This window comes from Micropterus dolomieu, linkage group LG12 (assembly GCF_021292245.1).
Source record: "Micropterus dolomieu isolate WLL.071019.BEF.003 ecotype Adirondacks linkage group LG12, ASM2129224v1, whole genome shotgun sequence".
Taxonomy (NCBI): domain Eukaryota; kingdom Metazoa; phylum Chordata; class Actinopteri; order Centrarchiformes; family Centrarchidae; genus Micropterus; species Micropterus dolomieu.
This window is the reverse complement of record NC_060161.1, coordinates 34,514,313-34,538,433: the sequence shown is the minus strand read 5'-3', so window position 1 is coordinate 34,538,433 and position 24,121 is coordinate 34,514,313. Positions and strand designations below refer to the sequence as shown.

At 39.2% G+C, this 24,121-nt stretch overlaps 1 protein-coding gene across 1 annotated transcript in view; it reads right to left on the bottom strand.

The window, feature by feature from the left end:
- cysltr3 (cysteinyl leukotriene receptor 3) overlaps window positions 1–11,828 on the bottom strand; it is a 20,389-nt gene extending 8,561 nt beyond the window's left edge. Inside the window, exons 1-2 of the mRNA XM_046065508.1 lie at window positions 11,764–11,828; window positions 2,365–2,545 (exon numbers count right to left, since the gene is read on the bottom strand). Coding sequence (XP_045921464.1) covers window positions 2,365–2,545; window positions 11,764–11,770 — 188 coding nt within the window. The 5' untranslated portion in view covers window positions 11,771–11,828. The remainder of the gene's footprint in view (window positions 1–2,364; window positions 2,546–11,763) is intronic.
- Window positions 11,829–24,121: the final 12,293 nt, after the last annotated feature.

The window sequence follows — 24,121 nt, the reverse complement described above, 5'->3', positions numbered from 1 at the left end:
AAACCCCCCCCCCCCCCCCCCCCCCCACACACACACATACACACATTTCCTGTCACCCTTTGAACTGTACTATCTTATTAAAGGTTTTGGAACAATAACCTCACAGAAGAAGTCAAGAATCAGACAAACTGCAAATAAATACTGCAGCCTCTCAATGCCAATATATATATATAATAGACACACACCAGCAAAATAAGTCAGGAGCCAGAGTCAGAGAAAGGAAAGGAAGAAGGCACAAGATAAGGTAGAGAAGGGAGTGAGAGCCAAGATGTTTAACAACCCATGTTTAACAAGGTGAACCAGCCTGACCCAAGAGTCATTGCAAACCAGCAACTTCCACATAAGACACTCAGGTTTCAGGAGAAGAGGTTCAAGGAAAAGCCTTGGCTTCATTATTCTCCCAGTGCCAAAGGCATTTTTGCTTTCATTGCATGCAACCCTTCTAACGACAGAACAGCACTAAAACAAAAAACATGGATCCAGCTTTTGTCTCAACTGGTTTCAAAATTGGAAAAAAGCCAACGACAAATTTACCAGCTGTGTCAAGGTCATAAAGTGGTGATAAGAACATACCTCAAAGAAAAAAGAAGCAATGATACACGGCTACACACAGTGAAGGAGTAGAGGGAGAGGCTGGATCATAATGTTCAAAATAAGAAAGTCAATATGATTTCTTGCCCACCAAAGTCTAGCTCTCCATGGTACTGAGGGAATGTAAAGCAACTTCTGCAACTGAGAACAGAGGATGACGATGTGCTTAACGCCCACCAACAATTACACCAGCGCTGAAATTAAAAATGAGATTTTCAATCTCATGGCGGAACGTCATCGTTAGGAAAATTGCAGTGGATAGAAAAAGTCTACACAGCCCTGTTAAAATGCCAGGTTCTTATGATGTAAAATAATGAGACAAAGATAAATCATGTCGGAACTTTTCCCACCTTTAATGTGACCTATTATGTGAACAATTCAATAGAAAAACAAACTGAAATCTTTGTGGGGGAAAAATGAAAAATAAAACCCCTCAAATAACCTGGTTGCATAAGTGTGCACACCCTTAGATTAATACTTTGTTGAAGCACCTTTTGACTTTATTACAGCAGTCAGTCTTTTTGGGTAGGAGTCTATTAGCATGGCACATCTTGATGTGGCAATATTTGCCCACTCTTCTTTGCAAAAGCGCTACAAATCTGTCACATTGCGAAGACATCGCCGGTGCACAGCCCTCTTCAGATCACCCCACAGATCAGGTTCTTGGTAAAGTCACAGTTGTGCCATATTTTCTCCACTTGATGATGACTGTCTTCACTGTGTTCCATGGAAATTCTTTTGTACCCGTCTCCTGACTTACAGTATGTCTTTCAACAATGAGATCTCTCTGATGCTTTGAAAGCTCTCTGAGGACCATGGCTAGAAGTTCAGGCAGTGCTCCAAGAGAAGCAACCTCTCACTGAGCTGGGCATTGAGACCATCCAGAAGCCGGAAATCCAGAGACCTCCTCGCTACACAGGAAATGCAGTAGAACAAATTGGAAAGCGTGCTAGTCGAAGGATAGGTGGAAGAAGCTGTTGTCAGTCTTTCCCAAGAAATTAAACACCACACCCTGACTTTTGTTGCTGTGTTAATTGGGAAACCCTGCTAGGTATGTGGTAACTGTTTTAGGTTGTAAAAGCAATTAATTAAATTAAAGGGTAACAGTAACTGGTATCTACACCAGTAAAAAAAATTCTGGGGAAGGACCCACCCACATTTTATTTTGCTTCCATTGCCCATGCTTTATTATTTGAGTTTATTTTTTGCTTTGTGCCTTTCTACTTCACTGAAAACAAGAAAAACACAACAAAGTGAAATAGATCTGAAAAAAGGGTGAAAGAACAGGAAGCAAAGAGATGACGTTATTCAAAGAGACCTAGTCAAAGCTCAACTTGTGGGAAACAAAGGTAGAAAACATATTGATTTGTGTATTCTGCAGCCTGTTGCACAGTGTGTAACTAAAATAAAAGCGGTAGCACTGCAGTGCACCACAGTAATCCAGTAGAGACCTGATTTAATGATAAGAAATTAAAATCTACAATGTGCTCATGCAGCCAGAAAGCTAATGCAAATGGTAACCATGAAAACTGCCGCTTGCCTTAGTTATGATTTTATGTCCAAACTATACGTCATGCCCCAAGTAATCGTGATACAACCAATTTTAGTAGCTGATTTAGTTACAAACTAACTAGTAGTTACTAAGCCTCCAGTGTCGACTTTACGACCAAACTTAGGAGAGAACTTACACACACAGCTGGTGAAACCCAGAGATGATGTTGAAGGTTGAAAATGTCAGTGAAGGAACCTCACAAAGATTTAGAGACATGTTACCTGCGGCTGCGCTGCAGGAAAAAGACGGCCAGCGCTCCAATGTTGCAGAGAAACGCCACAGGAAACAGCAGCAGGTAGGTGAAGGTGTAGGCGCGGTACTTGAACGCATCATCGTTATGGAAACACTTCGCCAACTCGGAGGTGTTGTTGCTGCCGCCACTTTGATTGGTTGGCAGGTGTCCTACAAAATACATCACAATACACATTATTTGCTCTGAATACATGTAAATGCACAGAGTTTATTGACACAAATATGTCACTATAAGTCACAATAATGGCTGGATACAACCTTCACAAAAGGCAAGGTGGGTCTGTTGCCTGAGAAGATATGCTGCAAAGCACCTGCTGCTGCTCATAACATTTATTCAATTATTTCATTTAGCTGAAGCGATACAATTACAAGCTTACAATTGCCATATATGTCAGAGGTCGCACGCCTCTGGAGCAACTAGGGGTTAAGTGTTTTGCTCGAGACACATTGGTAGATGTGTCACAGTGGGGAATTGAACTCAGGTTTCCCACACCAAAGGCATGTGTCTTATTCCAGATACTGCAGATGATACCGCTGTGGTCAGCCTATTGGACCAGGATGAAGTCGAACATGGCCCAGTTCTAAATGACTTTGTGAAGCATGACATTTAAATCTGAACACATCTAAGACCAAAGAACTGAGTTTATATTTATGGACGTGATGCTACACCACCCACTCTAAGATCAGAGGAGAGGACAAAGAGGTGACGATGTATGTAAGTAAGTATCTTGGCCTTCTTATAGATCGCAAACTCTCCTGGGACCAATGTGTTGATGCCCTTTTAAGATGGACCAACAGTGTATTTATTTCCCTTGAAAATGGAGCGACAGCTGTACCTAATTTTTTTCAGCACACACGCAGAACGGACAGCTGGTCCTGAGAAGATGTTTATCACCATAGAGCTTAACAGCTTTGAGTAAGTGCATAGTAAAAACTGAACATGAGCGTATAGAAACTTTTATCAACCCATATAACTGATACTGTCATGGTTTTGGGTTTTTGTTTGTTTTATTTTGTAGTGTCCTTCCTTTTGTGTCTTGTTATCCTCTCCTCACTTGTGTATTGAGTTAGTCTGTTCTCCTCAGTCTGTGCCAGATCCTCTTCTTCTCTTTGTCAAGTGTCCCAGCGGGATACCAGTGGTATGTGTTTTTTGGACCATCTCCTGGACTTTGGACTTCTTGGCTTTTGTGTCTTACCAGCTCCCTTTAGGATTTGTTTGATGTTTTGGCTGCTTAACCGGTTTCACCCTTGCCTGCCTTCACATTCTCTGTAAGCCTGTACGCACTTTGACTTTATCATTGAAGGATTCCATAGAACTGAACTGTGTCCGTGCTTGAATTAACAGTGACAAAAACTATGAAAGTAGATACTTATTAGTAGATTTATAGGTTACTACAGTAAAACTGTCCCTTTTGCGATGTATTTTATACACAGACTGTTGTTGTAGCAGATTCCCTGTACACCATATAATTATGTTTGCAGATGATACCGCCTTGGTCAGCCTGTTGGACCAGGATGAAGTCGAACATCGTCCAGTTCTAAATGACTTTGTCGACTGGTGTGAAGCCTGACATTTGAATCCGAACACATCTAAAGCCAAAGAACTGAGTTTATATTTGTAGACATGATGCTACACCACCCATTCTAAAATAAGAGGAGAGAAGTGATCGAGGTGGTGATGTATGTAAGTGTCCTGGTCTTCTTATAGATCACAAACTCTCCTGGGACCAATGTGCTGATGTTCTTTTAAGAAGGGCCAACAGTGTATTTATTTCCATAGAAAACGGAGCAACAGCTGTGCCTGATTTTTTTCAGCACACACGCAGAATGGACAGCTTGCGAACCCTGAGAAGATGTTTACTGAATTTGACAAAACCTTACCCCACCTTGCGTAGAAGAGGTGAGATAACGGGAGCCAGGAGGGAAGATTCCACATTACGGCCCCCTATTTATGAGAAGCAGAGCAACAGCTAAAAATAAATCATATTCAAATATCATAAATCATATAAACCTATATTTTGAAACAGAATAACTTTACAGTGGGGGACTTAATTTATCTTGTATCGCTACAAGGGGAAGTAAAATGCCAACACTAAAGCCTGGAAGTTCCCCCTTACAACATCTTACGTCAAGCTGTGACGTCGTACATCAGCTTCTGAGGACAGCTGTATATCAACACGCACGTTCGGAAAAGGAAGAGCCGTCTAAGAGTGGAGACGAGGCCAGGTTTAAGGAGTCAAAGTACAGGTTTAGCAAGGCGGTGTGAGATGCTAAACAGCTGTACTCAGAGAGAGTACAACACCAGTTCTCAAGAAATGTCTCTGCTTCTGTCTGGAGAGGCTTAAGACAAATCACCAGCTACAAACCTAGAGCCCCCCACACCTTGAACGACTCCCGCCATGCCAACGAGTTGAACCAGTTTTACTGTCGCTTTGAAAGACAGCTCTACTTCCTCCTCCTTTCTTACTATCGCAGAGAGGGATGTCAACAGACTGTTCAGGAGGCAGAAACCTCCAAAGTCTCCCCATCCACCCTGAAGCACTGTGCTAATCAGCTGTCTCCGGGGTTCACAGACATTTTTAACACATGCCATGTGCCATCCTTCTTCAAAGCCTCCACCATCATCCCTGTCCTGGACTGGACTCACCAGGAACCTACGCCAGGATCCTGTTTGTGGATTTCAGCTCTGCTTTCAATACCATCTTCCCAGCTCTGCTGCAGGACAAGCTCTCCCAGCTGAACATGCCTGACTCCACCTGCAGGTGGATCACAGACTTCCTGACGGACAGGAAGCAGCACGTGAAGATGGGAAAACATGTCTCTGATTCCAGGACCATCAGCACCAGTTCACCTCAGGGCTGTGCTCTTCTCCCTGTACACCAACAGCTGCACCTCCAGTCACCAGTCTGTCAACCTCCTGAAGTTTCTTCCCTCACTGGGCTCACCTCTGGTGGGGATGAGTCCGCCTACAGGTGGGACATTGACCATCTGGTGACCTGGTGCAGCCAGAACAGTCTGGAGCTCAACGCTCTGAAGACAGTGGAGATGCTTGTGGACTTTTGAGAGCCCAGCCCCACCCTCCCCCATAATCCTGTGTGACTCCACAGTCTCCACTGTGAACATCACCTCCCTCACCAAGAAGGCCCAGCAGAGGATGGACTTCCTGCGGCAGGTGAAGAAGTTTAGCCTGCCAAAGACAATGATTCTACACCGCCATCATTGAGTTCGTCCTCACCTCCTCCATCACCATCTGGTACGCTGCTGCCACTGCCAGGGACAAGGGCAGACTGCAGCGCATCATTCGCTCTGCAGGGAAGGTGATTGGTTGCCACCACATAGGGCTTTACTCACTTTTGTTACCAGCAGTTTAGACATTAACGGCTGTGTGATGTGTTATTTCGAGGGGACAGGAAATTTACAGTGTTATACAAGCTGTACACTCACTACTTTAGCAAAGTGTCATTTCTTCAATGTTGTCAAATGAAACTGTAAGTAACGTTACATAACTACATACAAAACTTACGTAACCTAAGTAACTTCACTAAAAACAATCAATGTAGACTTTTTTTATGTTGTTGTTGAAACAAACACCAGTCTCCTGGGCAAAAGTCCAGTTTCTGATTACACTACAGGGCTTCCCCCAGTGCATTGAACTTTGATGCTAAGGGGATCCCCCAGTGCTTTACAAACTGGTGCTAAGGGATCTTGATCATGCGATGGGAAATATACTCATTTCTATTCACTGATCAAAACAATTTTTTCAGAAATTTCACGTCGTTGGAAATAAGCAAAGCAGTAATGAGAGGTAAAATCATATCGTATTCATCGTACATGAAAAAACTGCAGCAAGAACTGGAATATAACTTAGAGCAAAGGATTAAACCTCTAACAAGGGGATATTCCAACAACCCCAGTAAACATGTAAACATAAATTGAGTTAATTTAAAACACAACTAAAAAAAACACAGTTCCTCATCCATCAACTCTAATATGAAAACTTTCAGTACAGCAATAAATTAAGTAAATATTTAGCAAATCTACTACAACGCTAAAAAGAGAAAGTAATTATTCCAGTCTTCAGGATATAAATAATGTCTGAATGTCATGCCATAGATTGAAACGCTAACTACCGTGGCAAGGAAATGAAGCGTCATTACCACCTTCAATTCAGTAAAAAACGCATTGCGGTGCAAAATCAGTGGCAAGATGACATCTCTCAGCAACTGACTGAAAAAAAATTAGACCTACTCTGTCCAAACAATACCGTTTGATTAACTGTGCACATCAAACAATTCAAAAACAGTCGTCCTCTTCTGAAAGATTTGCGCTCGTCTCCTCAGTGCCATCACAAACCCCTACTGGCAACTGCTAATCACCTGAGAGACCTCTCGAACTGTCATAAATAACTGCAAGAGTCATTCTTAGCTTTAAGAAATTTCATTACTTGTCTTTATACTTTTATAGTTTGTAAGTAGGAGCAAATTACATGAAATCTCTGTACTTTAGACTAAAAGGGCCTTGATCACATTTAGGTCACATTCATGCAGAAATACAGAAAACAACTACTATTTTTTAAAGGGTTTGAAACTTCTAGTTTAATCTTCAACAATCATTAAGTAAACTTACGTTTTTTATGTAAAATCTTAATCTGTAAAGTAACTAATAAATACAGCTGTAAAATAAGTGTTGTGTGGTAAAAGTATACATTTTCCCCGTGTTGTAATGCACAAAAAGTATAAAGTTGCATAAAATGAAAATACTCAATGTTGTATTTAAGTACAATGAGTTACTTTTCCACCAATGTATGTACCAGTATATGTGTTAAAACAATAACTTTATATTGTTAATATTATTATAACATTAAATAAAAAGTTTACTGTTGTACAACACTGTGTACAATGTACAATATTCGCAGCCCTAAGGGGATGGACGATGTGCATACCACATTGTATCTCAAGCACACCAGATAGTATCAGTTTCTCCAGAGACTTTCTGGTACACAGCAGATAGTATCTCAAGAGCACCAGATTTATTTTTTTACCAATGTCCTTATAGGGGTCCATATAATATTACTGTATTGTGGGTGGTGGTGATGGAGCAGAGGATAAGACACATGCCTTTGTTGTGATACACCCGGGTTCAAATCCACAGTGAGGGACCGATGTGTTCCTAAGCAAGATACTTAACCCCTAGTTGCCCCAGAGGTGTGCGACCTCTGACATATATAGCAATTGTAAGTCTCTGAATAAAAGCGTCAGCTAAAAAAACCCAACTATATGTATTTTTACAGGTTACACTTTGTTTGGATAGTTTATTGAGTATTTGTAACATTTAAACAGCTTATTAGTTGAGATTCAACAATTCAACAGTTCCACAAATAAAAACATTTTCTGATATTAATGTTTGATAATGGCAAATGTTAGTGTATTCATTATAATTTTAGATAATATGACTAACTATAAATCTTTCCACTACTAAAACATTGATTCCAGTAACAACAGTTTCATTTTTGTGGGTTGTTTTAATTCTTTAAATCCTTGTGCAAGAAAAATGCTAGACTAACTTATCAATAATCATAACCATTCATGCAGAACAAATTCAACATTTTATACGTTTGCCGTAGCACGTGACCCCTTTTTAAATTCTCCGCCCCTTCCAGGCTGTGATTGGTCGGCTCACAAATGACAAAAGTGACATTGATGAGCAATTTTATGCACACGCTTAGATAAAAAAGCACCCAAATTTCTCCCTACTCTGTCAACGCCTGTGGAGAGGGCAGAAAAGAGTACCGGAAGCTTGTGAGAAGGGCCGGTACGGTACGCCAAAGAACAAAATGTAGAATTGCTGTTAGGCTGCACATCTGTTAGTACCTGCCACTTCAAGCACTGGTTCCAGCTCTAGTCAAGTCAAGTCAAGTCCGTTTCATTTATAAAGCACATTTAAAATCAACCAGAGTTGAAAGTGCTGAACACAGTTATACAATCCATCCATCGCTTATCCTGCGTACAAGGTCGCGGGCAATTATATGATAAGTAATAACAAAAACAAAACAAAAAACAACTAATAAGCTGTTTAAATGTTACAAATACTCAATAAACTATCCAAATAAAGTGTAACCTGTAAAAATACATGTAGTTGGTTTTAACTATAAACAGGCCAATCAATTTATAACACACAACAAAAAGATAGAAAAACTAGACAGTTACATATAAGAAAGATTAAACACAGGTGTCCCTAAACAAACTTAATCGCCAAAAAATAAAAAAAATGCGTTTTAAGATGAGACTTAAAGGTTTCTGTGGTGTGGGGCGATCTGATAACGAAGAGAAGTTTATTCCAGGCTTCCACGGAGAAGGCACGATCACCCTTTGTTTTCATACAAGATGGCTGAAAGGGATTGATTAGATGATCTGAGGGGTCTGGAAGAGTGATAAAACGTTCAGAGATCCGAAATATAAAAAGGAGCCAGTCCATGTAGTGCCTTAAAAACAATTAACAGCTCCTCTATATTTGACTCTAATACACCTGGGTACAGTTAAACACACAGGCTGACTCTGCAGGCTGATACAGGTATTACTTTTCAGTAACACAAACAAGCACGAAGCTGGTGGGTGTTTGCGTGTGCGGGGGCATTTTTTGCTATATTCATAGGGTCCGACCAGCTTTGTGGGGACCAAAATGCTGGAACCCACAAGTTTAAAGGGCTGCTTGAGTGTTAAGACTTGATGTTAGAGGTAGAAGTAGGTCAAGTTTAGGATAATGGTTAAGGCATGTAGACGGTGAAGGTGATGAAAAGCATAATAGTTCCCCTTTAAGCCTCAAGAACCTAATGTGACGACCTGTGAAGTGATGGAAACATGAGAGTGAGAAAGTGTGTGTGTTTAGGTGTGTGTATGGGTATGTGAAAGTGTGTGTGTGAGTGGGTGTGTGAAAGTGTCTGTGTGTGTGTGTGTGTGTGTGTGTGTGTGGTATGTAAACCAGGCCAAACCTGTCAGCCGGTTTTAAACAGAGCTGCTTTCATTATACAAACACCAGACGGTGACCTGCTGAAAAACACAAACCACTTTTGTTCTCGGTATGTAAATCTGAAGTCTGTTGCCGGTTTAACTGCCTGCTTATCTAACAAAATGTAAATTACTGGAGATATGATATGCACTCCATGTATTCTAATATAAGATCACATGTAGTACTGTAAAGAGGAGGGTAACCAATAGTTCCTGGGAAGGTTGCTGCTGTAATGAACCTGTTAATCATTTGTTTAAAAAAAGTAAAATGACCTACAGTTAGCCATGAAATACAAAGACCTCCTGTGTTTATGTGGATTACAACTGATGTTTATGACATTTTATTAAACAGCACATGCTTACACAACAACACATTCTTATATGTGTTACAGTGACCGGCTACAAAATAAATGAATACATTAAAGATGTCTTAAATGTGCTTTATAGTAAAATGCATGTGCACTAATTGTAATAATTAAACAATACTTGAAATTGAAGGTACATTTTGTTGAGAATATATCCATACTGCTACTTTTGAATATAATTTTAGTTTAATTTTTACTTGTAACAGTAGTATTTCCGTAGAGATATTACAAGTTTTACTTTAGTGGGAAGCAGACAAAGCCTCCAGCACACTGTCCATCCCTTAACAAGTTAATGAAGTGAGAGCAAGTGATGGACAGAGTGTTATGTGTTTGCTTCAACAGTTTGTGATTATATGCGTCTGTCACTGAGACTTTATGGCTGCAAGAAAAAGTGTTTCTTCCACCGACTGGAACACTTGCTCACATCTGAACACATGAATATCCCTGGACTGCTATGTCATTATTACTTTTTAGAATAATAATTTGTTCTTTTTACTTAACATCTGACTATAATGAATGTTTGAATATTTGCATTTATTTATGTTGTCTTTTGTAATTTTACATTTCTGGCTCCTGTGACAATTAAATTTTCCTCCAGAATTAATAAAGTCATCTATCACCACTCGAATACTTAAGCGTCATTTTTACAGCATGTGGAAAAGGGTCCACTTGCACGTTTTGACGATTTCTGAATCTTCATCCACACTTTTCATTGATTTAAACAGGTCTGGTGTTCAGCTCGTTGACGACTGTTTCCATGGATGGAGGAACATCTGAGCCAATTAGAGCTTTGTCCATGAGATCTTTGGGTCAAAAAGTCCAGCTGTCCAATCCAGGATTACCAACTACTTCTACATCCAGTGAAGTCTTACTCAGTGTGGCTGTGATTTTGTCAGAGCAGCTCGTCCCTTCTTGTTGTTTTTGTCAAGTGTGTTACACTTGTTTGTACAAAGGCACTCAGTTGTTGCTATCTCAGGCCATGGGTGGACCTAAGACAATGGGCTCCCGCGCACAGATATGTAAAACGCACCCCACCCCTCCTGCAAAGACTAAAATAGACCTCCTTTGTCATTTTGAGTCGAGTCAATTTGATTCATTAAGCCCAATATCACAAATGCAACTTTGCCTCAAAGAACTTTACAATCTGAACACCGTCCGCCTTCCACCCTCAAAAAAACACGTTTAACAGGAAGAAATGGAAGCCTCATACGTCGACTGAATGTCTAACTCTCGGCAAGAGAGTGAAAAAAGTTTCCCAAAATGTGGATGTTTTAGTTTAAATCAACGTGTTTTCTTCAATTGTATAAAAATAAAAATCTACTAATCTGCTCCTGTAAAACTCTCAACATCTCTTCAACATCCATCCTCCTCATCTGTGAAGAATGTTTAAGTGAAATTCCCACGTATTTCTCCCAACCTAAACAAACACTGGTGTGCTGCATGGCCTGACGGCCGTGTCCTCTGGCCTCCTCACTGATTGTTTGTCTATAATTCTTACTCTGTTTACGTTACGTTACGGCTACTGAAAAAAGTACAAGAAGTCGTTAAATGCACCTTCTGCTTTTTATGATTCTAAACCCCTAGAAGATCACTTTTTCTTTAAATATTCATTTTTATTTGAGCATTTGATGAATTCTTCAGTGCTCCATGCAGGAACACTCTTCACTTCAACAATAATTCACCAAAGTTGGCGACAAAATAAAAAACAACATATAATACAACACAGCAAAAACAGATTTCCCCTGAATCCAGACTGCCTGTTAAAGGTTATTTTTAAAGCCGATCAACTGGAACAACCGCTCAGCAAACACACTCCACCAGAGAAGAAGAACCAGAAGACTAAATGTTTAGTACCAAACACTATTGAATTTTGAGAATTTAATCTTCTCTGGGAGCTTAAAATTAATTTCACAGGTTGGGAGTTTGCTTTAAACCTGAACGGTTGTTTTCTCTCAGCCTCTCCCTGGTAGTCAGTTGTATCTTTAAAGTCGTCACTCACCGTTCATCCTGTCACAGCTTCATTTCTCCAATGACTGTTTGTTCATTCATCTGTCCATCCGTCTGGTTATCTCCACTCTGCCTTGCTGGTTTTTATTTCAGTCCAACACTGTCATTCAGCATTCAAATCCTCCGACGAGACTGTTTGTGGGCGTGTTGGATTTCCATGGAAGTAGGAGTACACACACACGCACATGCAGGCAAAGCCAGCGCACACTCAACATTCCTCACGTTATGACACAGACCTCAGCAGGCAGAAATACCTGACAAACATTTTCCTAAACATCAAGGCTCCTCAGACTTCTCGAACTGGGGCATCTTTAGCCAACCAGCTCTCGGTGTAAGTTTCTTTAAATAGAACAAGAGCAGTAACAGGATGGTTGGGTCCTCTTCTGTCTGCCAGATTGCTTAAAGTTACATGAACAAACACACACACACACACACACACACACACACACACAGACAGACAGAAATTCAAAACATTCAGGGAAAGTGTAAACAACAAAAGCAAACACAACATTTAATGTTGGACCCTGCGGACACAATTAAGGCATCAATTTAAGAGACACGAGCGGATGCAACGATTAACTGATTAGTCAAAAGATAGGAGACTAACCGGTAGTTAGGTAGTTTGCATTCACTGGTCACAGCTTCTCAAAAGGGGGCGTTTGTGTTTTGTAGTAAACTGAATATCTGTGGATTGTAGGTCAGACAGAAGCTTTCAGTCATTTCTGATGAGTCTGAACACGGATCCTGTTCTCCCTGTTTTCCTTTCAACATGAGATCATCAAACATCCCTCGTATCACGAGTCTTTCTATCTTTCTTTAATCCTTGGAATGATCGAAGCATGAGCATCACTGAGATATCCAGAGCGTTTCCTCCACTGGAGAGCGCCACAAACTGAACTCTCTTTGTTGCCTGAGGCTGGGCTGAGGTTGAAAAGTAAAAAAAATCTAAATCCATCCATCTAAAGGTGGACAACACGGTGGAATTTTACTTCCAAGATAGCAAAAAGGCCTGTAGGGTACGAGTCACCTAATAATGGAACTCACTACCACTCACCCTCCTGCCCACCCATATTTATCAACATGAATCCCAATTACCACAGAGTTTCCCACAGAATACAACTTTACCCATTTTAAATACTAATAAAAAAATGTGTCAGCATTGATAACGTGGCAGGCCCCACAAAAATATCAGTGTGTGGGAAAGACTGAAATAATAAATTTCCTTTGCTGTAGAGGTCATCATTGATCATTGCCTTTACTAAGACCAGGCCATCATCTGTGACTGAAGAAAAATTAATTACTGATATTGCAGAAGTCTGGCAATACATTGACCAAAAATAACTAATGCAAACAGAGCGTTAGCAGCCGAACATTCTCGCATATGGGTCTCAGTTATTGTTGACAATTCAAAACATATGCATATTAGCAAGTTAAGGCTTAAGAGAGCAAAGGTAGCCAATGGCAACTTACATAGTGATGATGGTTGTCCTTTATCCGTCATGGTCGGTGATTTATTTTTAGTTTTTTATTGTAGAAAATTCTAATACAACACTTTATAGCTTATTTCAACAGCCCGAAACATAAAATGGTGTTGAAACAACAACAAAGTCAAAAGAAAGAAGGAAATTGTGAGAGTGTTATTCAAGTATAATGCGTGTCTGTATTCGGCATTCTCTCCTTTCCTTTCCTAAAGGATGTTATACAATCTAGTGAGCTTGTTTTAAGAGCTGTAGCAGTTGATGTTTGCTTGTTGCAGATGTATCAGTATTGCTATACACCAGAGGTTTTCAAAGTGGGTATTTTTATTATTGGCCACACAGAAACGCAGGTCACTGAAACTGAACATTTTTGAAAACTTGTCGTGTAAAAAATTCAAGGCTTTGGCCAGATAAAAAGGCTTGAACTTTTACCGACATGTTGATTATCAACAGAATCAGATACCGCTTGGAGTACAAGAGTTTCCCCGGAGAGGGTCAGAGATCGATGCTAAATAGAGCCCCGTTCTTTTACCAGAACAGAGACCCGAGTTGACATGAAACCATGTAACAACTGACTTGCAACTTCTTCTGGACTTCCTTATATAGCTCGGCCTCTAAGCGTTACATAATCTCTCGGCTCTCTTTCATGCTGCACCTGCATGTATCTGGAGAAATTCACAGATATTTGGTCGTCTCTCTTTTCTCATTGTTTTCTGACCTTTTAGCCTTTAGTGAATTTTTATTTTTATACCACTAAGTCTGTTGCATTCGTGGCCTGGCTGCACTGCTCCCCCTCTCTGTGTCCTTGGCATGCTTACTCATAATATTTCAACCAGAACCTGACTTTGCAGAATAAGTTGGTGTCTTTTGCGCTGTGCGCTGGAGACAGGGCGTTTTTACTGTGCACTGTTCTTCTGCTGAGGCCAGGCAGTCAGACACAGAGAGAAGCACACACACACACACAGAGCTACAGAGTTTTAACACTGTGATCTTAACTTTTGCTGTCTATATGGAATATGAATATACTGGTGTCTGTTTTGTAACACAGTTTTCACACAAGTCTGCCTCTACATTCCTGAGGGGGGTATGATTCAACCTTACATCAATAACCTCATCATTAAAGGCAATAACAATCAAACTATAAGATAACTATGATTACAATAAAAATAACACTTCAAATGATGTAGACTATTATGACTATAATAATTAATGATAACAATTTAGACTATTATGCTCTAAGAATTTACCCATGAAACTGCTGCCAGGGTGAAGATTTTATGAAACACCGGTTGCAGTCTTGTAGACTGTAAATGTCAGATGTGCGCCACTGCCTGCTTTATTTATGATTTTATTGGGCTCTGATTGGCTAATGTGGCTTTATGGTTTGGTTCATATTGCAGCCTGGCATACTCTTGACAGCGCTTGATAGCGTGTTTTTGCATTTTTTAAATCAAAGGAGGAAAAACTCCGGTTATAAGAATACCCTTGTACGTGTGGACTATATCTTAGTGTCTCCATTTCATACTTAATACTTTCATGCATAATTTTCATTCAAAAGTCATACTTACCTACATATTTTGGTTAAAATAAAAGGAATTCTTGTAAAACAAGCTTTTGGCTGACACATTGCTATTTGATTATTTAAACTCAAATAACAACGTCGTTATCAAACTCAATTTTTTTTACATGTTTACATTTTTGTTATTTTTGTGATTGGTCAAGTGCAAACTTGTATGAGGGATTTGCACCCAAAATGCAGGAGACTTCAAGGTCAGCTACAGTTGGTAATACAAAATAATACAATAATAAATAAAAAAAGCTGGCAGTCCAAGGAATAAAGAGTCCAAAATGCACGAGTAACAGGAATCCAGGGAACATAAATATACGGAGGTATTTCGAAGAAGAAGACCAAACAATCCAAAATCAGGAGGAGTGGCATAACGAACAATCTGACAAGAACAAACAGAACGAGCAAACTTAAACAAAGAAAGAGGGGGCGGCAGGGTAACAGGTGGCACAAGGAATCAGGGCAGACAGGAAAAAACACGGCCACGAAACTGAAAAAGCATCAAGATGAGGAACGAGAACACAGAGGAAGGAAGTGAATAACATCTATAACAGGAAACACCACAATTTTAACAGGACCATTACATGTAGAGTGACATTATTTAATCAGAATCAGAATCAGAATAAGCTTCATTCACCAGGAATGTGTACAGATACGAGGAATTTGATTCTGGTTTTTTTAAATGCTCACGATGTGCTTACTTATACAATAATACAGTAATAAAATCAAACACAGGCTACACTATAGAGAACACATATATACACACACTATAAACAAAAACAAAATAGAGAGATTGAGACAATAGTGAAAAGAGCAGAGTTCAAAGGATGCAGGAGTAAATTATTATTACCATTATTGTTATTATTATGTACATGTCGGAGGTGGATGTGATATACAGGTACACATACACATACAAGCAAACATGTACACAGTGCAAAGGATGCTGGAATAAATATGTATTATGTGCAGGTGTTATGGACAGCATGTAGTGCTGCTGTTACAGCTGACCCTTTGCTCTGAATAATGTGACAAACTATTTCCATACTGCAAGAGTAATAGACTGATTAATAGCTGTTGGTTTTGCAACATGAAAAACAACACAGACCTGCCGTCAACTCTCTTTAACAAGCACCTGAAGTCCTGCACAGACAAACACTAATGTAGGTTTGGACCACAGACCGAAGCAGAGCAGTCAGAGACTTCACAGACGCTGGAGGAGCAAACAATACAGGAGAGGTGGGTGTTTTTATCATCTTATTATGAAGTGAGATATCAGTGTTCAAATGCATACTGCTGCATGCTGGAGGAAAACACAGCAACCATAGACTGAAAAGATCAAAGAATTTCAGATTTTTAAAATTAAACAGGTCCAAAAAGTGTTATCTTGTCCTCTCATCATCAAGATCATCTCCCGTCTATTTAAAGGTTATAATCAGGGGAAATGTAACATACAATTCCCGACAACAAGTTAAGTTAAACTTTACAATAATATGTTTATATGTTTTATGTATAGATAAGACACATTAAAATAAATGCAAATGTCATTTATAGATCAATCTGGATGTATGTTTAAAAAAAGTTTGAATAGGCAGCAATAGGACCTGATTTATACAGGCTACATTAATATAGCAAATATATATTCATTGATTGGTACATCTAATTCTACTTTTATTAACAGGGAGCCTATACAATCTGTTAGAAATTATAAATACCTTGGCATTGTGCTCGACCATGAGCTTCAATTGAATCTGCGGTCTGAACACATAAACACTGAGACGCAACAAACACTTTTTACTTTTTAAAGAAACTATCATCTTCTAATGTGCTTCATTGAAAATGCATCAGAAAATGCTTCATTGTGCTTTTAGTGAAAGTGTTATATCGCCTCCCTCTATTTGCCGAAAATAGATAAATTTGTGCCTCAAGAAATTAATATTTTAAACAGGTAAGGGGTTTGCCTTATTTAATCAAGGTGTGGTGTATGGGAATTATGTGTGTTAGTGTGTGTATTAGTATGTTTATCAGTATGTATCTCTGTGCCGTATGATGTAATGCCGACTTGATTGTGCTGCAAACTAATTTCCCTACGGGGACAAATAAAGATTGATTGAGAGGCAGCTGACGAATTATGAAAGGTAAACTGTTCCAGAGTCCCTGACAGCAAACACTGTAGTTTTAAGTCTAGATCGGTCAACTGTTGTATTTCACACAACAAATGTTAAATTTGATCATAATCACAATTATTTTGGTCAGTATTGAGATCACTATTATATAAAGCCCTTGATATACTTGCTTTTCAACAATGCGTAAGCATTGACAGCAACGTAAATGGTATTGTTCACATACTTGCCTGCGTACTTTGTGTGTACCTGGAGGATTAAACCTGAATCCACTTGGGTGCAGACCAGGACCGGATCATCCCTCGCAGACACCAGATTATCTTCCTTGACAACCTCCAAATTTGCACATCGTAAACAAACCGAACATAGCACCACTTGAGGAGGTTGTGATTTTAATGAGACATCATGACGATCTTGGTAATTGCGTACTAGCTCCAGGAGGTTTTTTATGTTAACATCCTGCCATAAATCTCCACTTATGCTGCTGACCTTCTTCTTCTTTTCCATTTAATGCCGGTTGGCAAATCAACTGCATATCGCCACCACCTGAATGTGTGAAACAGTAGTTTGCTGCTGACCTGCCGGTCAGATCGACATACTGCCCCCACGTCCATGTGCTGAATTGCATTTTGCGGAAACGAAAAATTTTACTGAATTGTTCTCTCTTTCTCTCCCTCTCTCTACAGTTTCTCCTCCTCTTCAGGCCTCCATCCTATAAATATGTCTGTCAACTTCACTAATGCCTCCCATCCTCCTCCCAAAATGCTTCCTTGCTCTGACCCAGTTGGCATCGCCATGCTCTCTACAGCCACCTCCACCTACGCCCTCCTCGTCATCCCTTTCGCTGTCTTCATCCTCTATCTGGGATCCCAGCGATGGAGACGGCAGCGCTCGGTCTCTACAGCAGCTGTCATGAGCCACTCTGACTTCTTCACCTACAACATGGCCGTCATAGAGCTGATTGCGCCCTATGGGTACACCGCCTACTGCTTCTACAACTACAGCCGCTACTCTGATCTCCCACTGTGGTCGTCTGTGGGCGGCTTTATCGGGCGTTTCAGCTGGTTAGCACAGATTCTCTTCCTCATCCTGACCTGCATGGAGCGCTACCTGGCTGTTGTTCACCCAGTCACTTACCTGGGCCTGAAACAGGCGGGTGGGGTCAGGATCAGAAACATCACCACTGGGTGCGTTTGGTTGATGTGCTTGGGTGGGGCAGGTTTCCTGCTCCACCTTGAACACAATAAAGCTGTTTTGACCGTTAACTCCATGCTAATCCTCTCCTTAGTTGTCATGACTTTTTGCAGCCTTACTGTTCTCCGCATTCTGATTCGCCCTCGGCCAGGTGAAGCAGGTGGGAACAAGGTAAAGATTGACCCATCTAAGCTCAGGGCTATTCACACCATAATAATCATAATGGGAGTGCTGTGGTTTAAGTTTGGTGGGAATTTGGTTTCTATTAAAATCAGAAGCTCATCGGTGAGTAAAAATATCATGTGTTTGGGGGAGGTGTCAACCTTTGGGTTCTCTCTGCCCAGCAGTCTGACATTATTTCTGCTGTATCTACACAGAGCAGGAAAACTATCAAAGTGTAAACACAACACTGAATCAAGTTGAGGATTTAAAGCTACCTTACAGCTGATATGTCAGTGTGTGCTTATTTTCACACACACCACACACAGTAGTAGGTGTACCACATATTACTATTGCTAAATCTGATCAATCTGCTGACATTATTAAATTCTTACTGATGCATCAATGTTAGAGCATTTTACTGCAGTAGGTGGAACTAGTTTTAAGTAAGCTAGTAGCTAGTGTTGTGTACTTTATCAGTACCCATAGGAAAGCAAAATCCAAGATGAGATCTCATAGTTGTTTCCTTCTTTTCTCCTAGACACAAATGAGCTGCTTTTAATACCAAGGTGAGACCAAAGGCCTTTTTCTCCCACTTCTCAAATTCATCTCAGGAGAAACAACCCTATAAAATCTCATTTATGTCTGACAAAACAAGAGATCTCTAACTGATCTTAAATAAGTCTTATTTAAGTCTCCTGAACATTGGACCATGAGATCAGAGAAAGAGCTCAAAGAAAACTCAGCTATGACTCCTGGGATCATGATTCTTCTCAAATAGGTCTCAGTTTTCTCATATTGGCCTCAGGAGCAAAAACTCATCTCTGTCTTACTCTGATCAAAAGATGAGATCTCTACTGTATCTTAAATAACTGTAATTTCAGTCTCCAGAATGTGGATCAGAAATAAAACTCCAAGATATTTCTCAATTTTTTCTTAGTGACCGCACTTAGGGGTTATTTTACTCAAGTACTTTACTTAAGTCAAATGTTGAGTATTTTCTTTTTATGGGGGTTTGTACTTTTACTCCCCTTAATTTCAAATTCTTATTGTATTTATTGTTATTTATCTGTAACAAGTTACTGAGAATAAAATAAATTTTGACTTTGAAAATATTGCACTTTCAAATGTCGTGCTTTCCAGTTGGTTAAAGTTGTCATAGCCAGCAACACCCAATACTTTGACATGATGTTCAGAGATTAATTCATTAATGACCGAATGCACGCAAGAACTGATACACAACAAGTATCTGTCATACAGAATAAGCCCTTTTACTTTTTATATTTAAGTACATTCACTACTTTTATACTTATATTTTTTCACTTTTAGACCTTTTACTTGAGTAGAATTTCTGAGGACTTTAAATGTGGATACGGTATTCCTCCTCTTTTATGTAAAGGAAAATTGTACTCTATTTAAAGACAATAACTGCTTCATTATTAATTTTAGTGTTTAGGCAGTGTTGTTGCCCTTTGAACAGCAGGAGCTCAGGGCCTTCAGCACAGCTCTCCAAGCACAGACAGTGATGTGATACAATCAAGCTCACAAACATCTCCCCAGAGCTCCCAACTGCTTTTTAGGAGCAATAAGCAAGACATTAATGATCTCAAAAAGATACAATGATGAGATATCATCTGTGTCTTTAATTTCTCCTATTGTAATCTCAATTCAGTATCTCTATGTCTTACCCAAATCTCTAAATCTCAATCTCTCTTCATCTCATCCTTTTCTCCCAAGGGGTTTTAGCAGGGGCGTAGGAGCGACTTTGAACCTGGGGGTACGCTGAAATGCTAGAGGGGTTTAGGGGCACTTACTTACTTACTTACTTACTTACTTACTTACTTACTTGCATGTACTTATTAGTGTGGCTGAAAGAGGGTCAGAGAGAGGGAGTATAATATAACTAGAACAAAACTGACTACATATCATAAAAACCATGGAACAGCTGCTAGTTAATGTAACTAGTATAAATGTATTTAGTTATCCTAATGTTACACTTGATGTAAGCTTATATATTATTATATATTAATATTCCCTGTGTCTCACTTGGTCCTGACTATCCCTGCAACAAATGTGAACACAGAACTGTCTTCAAAGAAACTCTGATGACACAAAGTTTTTTTACTACGTGAGTTTTAGAATATACTATGTCTACTAGCTATCCATATAACTTACAAGCTCGTCCTCCTCAGTTTTTAATACTCCTACTCCTGTCTTCTTCCTCTTAAAATACTGCACGATGCTCAACTCTGTGTGAACATTTTGAATACTTATCAGTTGTTTATGGACACGTAGCAGAGACACATGCACCTAGCAGATAAACATCCCTCTAACACTCCTAAAGTAAAATAATCACTTCAGCGGAGCCCTTGAGTAGATAACTAAATACGCCATATCATCATCATCAATATTACCATAAACTGGTGCTCTGGACTCTGCTGGCTTTGACTCTGTTCTGCTATTGACTTCATCTCTGCTGTCTGTCTCATGTTCACCATGTCAGCAGTAGTACTGGTGCCGCTGGCCAGTGGCACGTAGAGTACTCAAAATCTTTACTCAAGAAAAAGTACAATAACTCCCATAAAAAGGAAAAGAAATAAAATGACAAACCTACTCATGTATAAATATAATAATATATTTTATCTGCTGTTCATCAGGTTAGAAACAGCTGCCACACGGTTATTTCTAGGGAATGCAATTTGCTTTGCTGGTTGATTATCTTTAGCTATTTCTTTTTAATAATTATTTTCCTTTTTAAATCTCCCTGAATGTGTTGATAAGACCACTTTAAAATATCACGTTTGCTGTCCAGCCGATTATTGTTGCCTGTAAATTTTATTATGGACATGTAGCCAACCAAACCACTTGCTTTGCAGCAGCACAGGCAGCCAAAACAATCTGATTATTCCTGAAGCATCTAAATAATCTTTACAACACAAAGAATCATTTTGGTAGTAACACGGAGCAGCTCGTTGTTGAAGCAGGTAAACCTGCATACAGAGGAAGCTGTGCGTCATGCGTAAAACCAACAGGACTGTTTTATCCACCATATTTTCTTTCTCTGTGCATCAGAAAAATGATTGTTTCCTGAATAAATAACAGCTGGTGGCTGCTGAGTGAAGCCACGATTCGTTTCACCAGCGACATTCTGTTTATCGACAGATATCACTATTAAACAGTAGGCTATGAAAAAAACCCCTAAAAAACAGGTGAATATCCATCAAAAGAAAGCGATGCTCTTTCAACATGATACTGTTAATATATCAGAATCAATCTAGTGATCATCAGACTTGGATGTTAGAGTGTGAAGTTTACATTTGCTCTGCAGAGACTAAATAGGCTTTTAATGCGCCGTTACTGGAAAGTGTAAGTAGGCCAGCCGGCTTGTTACAGGCCACCAGTGCCATGATGTGCGCTCACTGGATTTCAGTTGTTTCAGTCGAACAATAAAGCCTTTAACTGAAAAGGTATTTGCCTGATTTCCTAAATATTTGCATCTGCCCAGCTCATTCATATCAGTGATAAGCGCCCGTCTTTGTACCACAGAGGAGACCTGGCGCTCTTCTGCGTAACTGCACGCACGCAGCCTGGCTGACCGCTCATTCGGTTAACGAAGCAGATTGCAGATTACAGACTGGTGAAGTTATAAAGGTATAAATTGGAGTAAAGAGTCAAAGTAGGCTACAGTTTTTAAAAAGGAACGTGAAAAGGTGCCAATTACTTTTTTTATTTTGTCACTACCTACTCTGCAGCAGGTGTCCCCACTGCTGTCTTCAGGTTCAAAAAGAAAAGCACAAAATAAACATAGTGTTGAGGCACTTTGCCGCACCTGCCTCGAGCGGACTCTTTTTTTTCTCCCTTAACTTTTCAGCACCGCATTTGCGTTGTGTCGCATGTTTTCTATGGGCTACATGATTTTTGACCGCGTTTCAACCATTTAATCATGTCTGCTCCGGAGTGTGTGATTGGCTGGCTATGAGCCAACTCCAAAAAAAAAAAGCGAGGGGGACAAAACACAGCTTTTGAAATGTGGGGGGGGGGACATGTCCCCCTCAATTATAATGGCTCCTACGCGTTTGGGTTTTAGGATCAACAATTCAGATTGGAGTTATCACAAAAAGATATACTATTGAGATCTGAGTATTTTCTCAAGAGTTAAAGGAAAAAACTATCCTGACCAAAAGATTTTTCCTCTGGGTAAATACTTTATTTAGCTGAGGCTTTTATCCAAACACTTACAAGACTTACAATTGCTACGTCAGAGGATGCACGCCTGGAGCACCTAGGGGTTGCTCAGTGTCTTGTTCAGGGACACATTGGCGGATCACAGTGGGGAATTGAACCCGGGTCTCTCACACCACAGTCTTATCCACCTTTCCATCACCACTCCAGCTACTTTATATTGTTAGTTAAACTACTTTATTGTTAGGAAGTTTAAACTACTTTATAGGTTAGATCGTCATAGGCTACTGTTAGACAGTTTCAAGTACTTTATATTAGCTAGTTTTAACTATTTTATAAACGTATATAGTTTTAAATACGTTAGATTGTCAAGCCTACTGTTAGTTTGTAACTATACAGTTAGCTTGTTTTAACAACTTCATATACATTTAACTAGTTTTAACTAATAGTTAGCTAGTATCTTTGTATACAGTTAGCTATTTTCAACAACCTTGTATACAGTTAGCTAGTTTTAACTACTTTATAAATAATTAGCTAGTTTCTAACAACTTTACATATATATATTTACAGTCAGTTAATTTTAACTACATTATAGCCTATAGTTAGTTAGCTTCTAACTACTTTATATAGGCAGCAGTTAGCTAGTTTTAATTAACAGTTAGCTAGTTTCTTTATGCAGGTACAGTTTTTAACTATACAGTTAGGTATTTTCAACAACTTTGTATACAGTCAGCGAGTTTAAAATATTTTATAAATAATTAGCTAGTTTCTAACAACTTTATATATAGTTAGCTATAATTGAACTACTGTATCCAGTCAGCTAGTTTTAACTACTTTATAAATAATTAGCTAATTTCTAACTACTTTATATAGTTTCTAACTATATACAGTTAGCTATTTTCAACAACTTTGTATACAGCCAGCTAGTTTTAAATACTTTATAAATAATTAGCTAGTTAACAACTTTATATTCACTAAGCTGTAATTTAATTACTGTAGCCTATACAGTCAGCTAGTTTTAACTATTTATATACAGTTAGCTAGTTACAACCTACTTTACATAGTCTACATTTAGCTAGTTTGATAAATTTTCTATACAGTTAGCTGGAGATAATTAAAGCACCTCTCCAGTGTATTTTGACATTTCTATGATATTTCATATTTTTCTTAGTCATTTCATTTCAATGTTGATTACCCACATAGTTTGCCAAATATTATTTGACAAATAGCTTAATTTTGTTTGCTAAGGTGTTAAAACGGGGTTATGATGTATGACTATAGTAATTCCATAAGTCATACTTCATTCTCCAAGCTTGCGCAGGCGCACTGTCACGCCTCATTAAGTCAGAGCATCAAACCGATAAACATCGTTGTGAGCTAGCTAACCAATTTATCATATAATTTACTTAGAACTTACAGTAGGTATGTCTCTCTGTGTCTCTCTGTGTCTAATTGTTGATTTGTCTTTCTAGTTTAGTTAGCTTATGTTAAGTTAACTACGTTGTAGTTAGGGGTCTTTACTTTTTTGTTTCCTTCTGTTGGTTTAGTTTGCTGTTCATTTTCATTATGGCATTTGTGCGTGCGGTGTTGGAAGACAGATGACAGAAAACACGTTGCACTTTCACCTGACACCGTCATATACAGTCTGCA